General features: G+C 38.4%; 1 protein-coding gene across 1 annotated transcript; it reads left to right on the top strand.

Moving 5' to 3' along the window:
* Positions 1-1347: 1347 nt before the first annotated feature.
* Positions 1348-2610, top strand: LOC102666552 (uncharacterized protein DDB_G0273453/DDB_G0273565-like). The gene is made up of 3 exons (XM_006601627.1): positions 1348-1373; positions 1498-1744; positions 2446-2610. Exons 1-3 carry the CDS (start codon positions 1348-1350, stop codon positions 2608-2610), a joined length of 438 nt encoding a protein of 145 aa, XP_006601690.1.
* Positions 2611-4347: the final 1737 nt, after the last annotated feature.

Below are 4347 nucleotides of genomic sequence, written 5' to 3'. Positions count from 1 at the left end.
TATCTTATATTATTTTATGTAAAAAAAGTATTTAAGATAATTATATATCTAACATTTAAACTCAAAACCACCAATTAAATTAGAATGATTAACTTTATCATCCACTCACTGGGGTCATCTTATAGGATATGAAAATTAGAATATGAACTCACGTATATAGTATAGTACACCCCACTACCCTCACATACATAGGATGGCATGGTGGGGTGGTATTATCAAAGGTTGGCTTGACCACCCTCAACCTCAACAGTGAACAACAGAACCAAGGGATAAGTGAATGGGTAGTTTCAGAAATGTAAAAATATGATGAATGGATATAGGTCCCCAGCACATTTTCCTTTGGACTCAATCAACGTCTAACAACTGTACTCCGCGTGTCACTTTTTGTGCCCTCGTGTACATGTCGGGCCAATATCCCCTAACTTTCCGCGCGTGCTATGTTTATTTCTAATTCCTACTTCTCGCAGTCACCAAAACAAATATAAAAAAAAGTTTTGTCCCACTCTCTTCTCGAAAATGCAAAATCCCTCACTCACACAGTCCCCAACAGTGAACCCCACCACAAACCATGCAGCAATACAGTACGCCATTGGTACCACCAATCCCACGGAACGTCACTTTCTTTTTTCTCTTTGTTTTTCATATCTCTATTCTACTCTATGAAGGAAGGAATTGTGATATTTATCCCTCGAGTGAAAATGGTGGGTGGTGAGGTAAAGAACTCTTTGGAATACAACCTCAAGTGTGGATTTGGTTTAAGTTGATTACACTTTGAAATGTATGTTAAGCACGAATCTTTGTCTCTCATTAAATTTATGTTTGATTGAACAGGAATACAACCACGGTATATATAATTGATCATTAATTTATGCTTCTTAATTTTGTAGGCGAAAAAACTAGGGGGGGCCTTGTTAATCTATTATCACAAAATTGATGTATGCTAAGCATAATGAATTTCATTCCGTTAACATGTAAGACATTTTCTATGCTAAGTATGTAAAAGCCTCAAATTTACCTATATCACAAATATTGCCTTGTTGGTTTCCTACATAGTAAATTATTCCTCCCTAAAGGATTACAAGTCTAGGAACATATACCTTTCTCCTAAATCCTATCGTGTGTGGTGAATAGTTATTAAAGTTGGAAATGATTCAAGTTGAACTTGATTCATCTTTAATCAACAAGAGTTTATATGACTCAAAACTTAACTCAAGTTTAATATGATAATTTTTTTAACTCGAACTCAATTTTATTCAAGCTAAACAAAAAATGTGACAAAAATAGAAATGAGGCAATCGAGTATGTTTTGGCTTGATAATGATTATATATATATAAAGAAAAAGCAAAATGGCCAATTTGGGTCGACCCAATAGGTTAATGTGCTATGCCGAGACACAAAAAGTGCAACCCATGTAAAATACGAGTTGAGCCAAATCAGTCTATTTTTCATGCTTGTCCTGACAAGCTATGTTGGTTCACCTATATTGACAACTCTAGTTACAATAATATCAGTGGTGGCAACTTTGATTTCAATGGTGATAGTAATAGTGACAATGATGATAGTAGTGATAACAATATAGGTGATAAGGACCACAATGTTAGTATTGGTTGTGGTGGTGACGATGTTGGTGATAGTAGTGTTGGTAGCAACGACAATGATAATGACGATGGTGCCAATAGAAATGGAGGTGGTGGTTGTGGTAACACCAATATTGGTGATAGTGAGAAAGAATCATTATCAAATGTAGGAAAAGTGTTTTTTAAAATTAAAATCCAAATTGAGAATTCTAATTTCTTGACCTTAAAAATAGGACGGCTTCTACCGTGGATCACTATCATAAGTGGTCCATTATGCACCACAATTTGTAACATTTGGATTAATCTTCGCTCCACATCATTATAGTGCACCCTCCACACCACATTATTCCCCCCGGCCATGGCATCCATTCTACACTCTCATTGGCTTCCAACCTCGGTCCATGATCCATCATCTCTTCTCGCTCTACCGCAACACACATTACACAAAAAATGCAGCCACATTCAACACACCACTGAAACTCAACCTAATTAAAATTTTCCCAAAACAAATTGCATCCACACATCGGCTAAACAAGCCACAAATTCGGAAACAACCTAGAAAAGTCAACAATTTTTTTCTTTCCACCAATAAATAATTAGAAGGAAACAAAACATAACACACCACAAATCTATAACACAAAATCAAACAAAACAGTCATTGAGCCAAATCAATGCATGCACTTGGGAATGGATTTGAAAATGAAAATCTATGATTTTTTTGAATGAAAGTAAGAAATTTCAATCAAATAAGAAAATAAACTCTTAGATATGAAGATGAAGAATTGCACACGGCTAACATTAAGATTTGTTGTGAATAGGTCTTTTAAACTCGGTGGTTCCATTTTTCGTATGATGATTTTGCCATAGAAAGACAACATCATTTTCAAAGTGAGTGTGTATGAAGAAGGTGTGGTTGCAATGTCGGATTTTGAGGTAGCAGAGTTGAACATTTGCTCAGATTATGTGGCGATGGTGAAGGAGTTTGGGACATGTTATTTCGACAACAGAAGGCAAATGATGTGTCAGCAGTGATGTTGAGGAGGACGATGGGGTGTAGTCAACGATGACGAAGGGTTCATCGGTGACAAAATTGTAAACAACATAAAGGTAAATAACAGGATTAGGAAATAATCATGTGTTGAGGGTTTATGGTAATAACATAAGCTTGAAATGAATTTGAGGATTATAAAATGTGGTGCATCATAGATCACTTATAAAAAGTGCCATCTAAAAATAGATGAAAACATATTTTGAAAATTTTCTTACCAAAATCTAGAACTGTGGCACGTCAGGGTGAACATGGCTGAGTGGGGTCTCAAACTTCACACATCGGCTTAGAGAAGTGCCTTTGACAGGATGAGGACCTGCAAAACAAAGGACTCTGACGCTCAAGTAAAAATATGTGTGAGGAAAGTAAAACAACTATATGTTGTAATGGAGCTTGTATGAGCAAAAGAGAGAAAGAGAGAAAGGCACAAGCTTGTTGTCGTGTGCTGAGTGTGTGAGTAAGTCATGTAGAGTGGTTCGATAGGACCTGTATCTATAGTAGTAGCCGAGGACTTATAGATAATGTTAGATATAAACATTTGAATTATAGATAAAGGTAGAAGATAATCATACCTTGTAGATAATGTGGCATTAAAGATAATTTAATACCTGCCAATAGATAAAATATTCAAACACATTTGAATATCAATTAGGTTAGAGATAATTTGTTTGTTGGGGAGTCTGACTGCTAAGGGTCAGGTGTTTGCGCTCTTATAGCAGGGCTGACGTAGAGGGTCAACACGTGTCTCTAAGTTCCAAGTAGGGTGCCACATAGATTTTATTGGCCTTGGACAGTACATAAGCCCCCCAAGCTCTGAGCCAGCTTGCAGGCAAAAGAGGTTGTCCAATGTCAAAGTAGATTATCATGCGTTGAGGGAGTCTGTTTGATGTCTGGGGTAGTAATCTTGAAAGGCAGAGGGTGACGAGTTTGTCAAGCCCCCAAGCCTAGACATGTGATGTCCGGGTTGCTTTTGTCAAGTAGTCTGTGATGGACGTGTCTTCAGCGTGTCAGGTAAGGTAAGTCGTTGGATTTGACAATTCTGCCCTTTTTTTTACTGTTCGAGAGTGCATTGAAGATAACACGTAACTGTTATCTGTTGTAACAAGCACGTGCGGCACACACGCAGTACTCTTGCATATGTGTCACACGCAGAATGGGCACGTACTGGAGTAACGGTCATGTGTGAGAGGGGAAACATTATGGGATGAAATTTTAGGGCATCTCTGTAGCTCCCTCCAATTACTGAAAATTCCATCTCCTCTATAAATGGAGTGGACATTTAATTTCAGGTCATTTTTCATTGTCTTCTTGCTTCCTTGGTTGCTCTCTTTCTTTCTGGCTTTCAATTTCCTTTTTCTCTTCCACCAACTTCCAAAGGTAGTTCTGTCCACCACAAATGCTTTTTTTCTGTCTAATTTCGCCATTTGGCTAGGTGGCAGTGATTCTAGGGACTCGACTGAGCAACCCATCATGGATTGAGAGGTCATCTTGATAGGCGGTTCCTCGTCTAAGGATACTCGTCGAGGTGCCTCTGATAGCGAGTCCTCATGTTCATAGAAGGTAAGGACCTCGCGTCAAACTGGTGGAGGCATTTCTCGCCCTCGCGAAAAGGCACGATCTTCTGTTGTTGCCGGGGAACCAGTCCTGGTTACTATAATCCTCCCCCCTTCTGCTTTCGGGGGTGTGAAAAGAGCTAGTGGTGGTAGAGATGTGAGGTTGTC

Source organism: Glycine max, chromosome 17, assembly GCF_000004515.6.
Source record: "Glycine max cultivar Williams 82 chromosome 17, Glycine_max_v4.0, whole genome shotgun sequence".
Taxonomy (NCBI): domain Eukaryota; kingdom Viridiplantae; phylum Streptophyta; class Magnoliopsida; order Fabales; family Fabaceae; genus Glycine; species Glycine max.
Note: the sequence above shows the minus strand (reverse complement) of the source record. Positions and strands in the feature narration are given on the sequence as shown.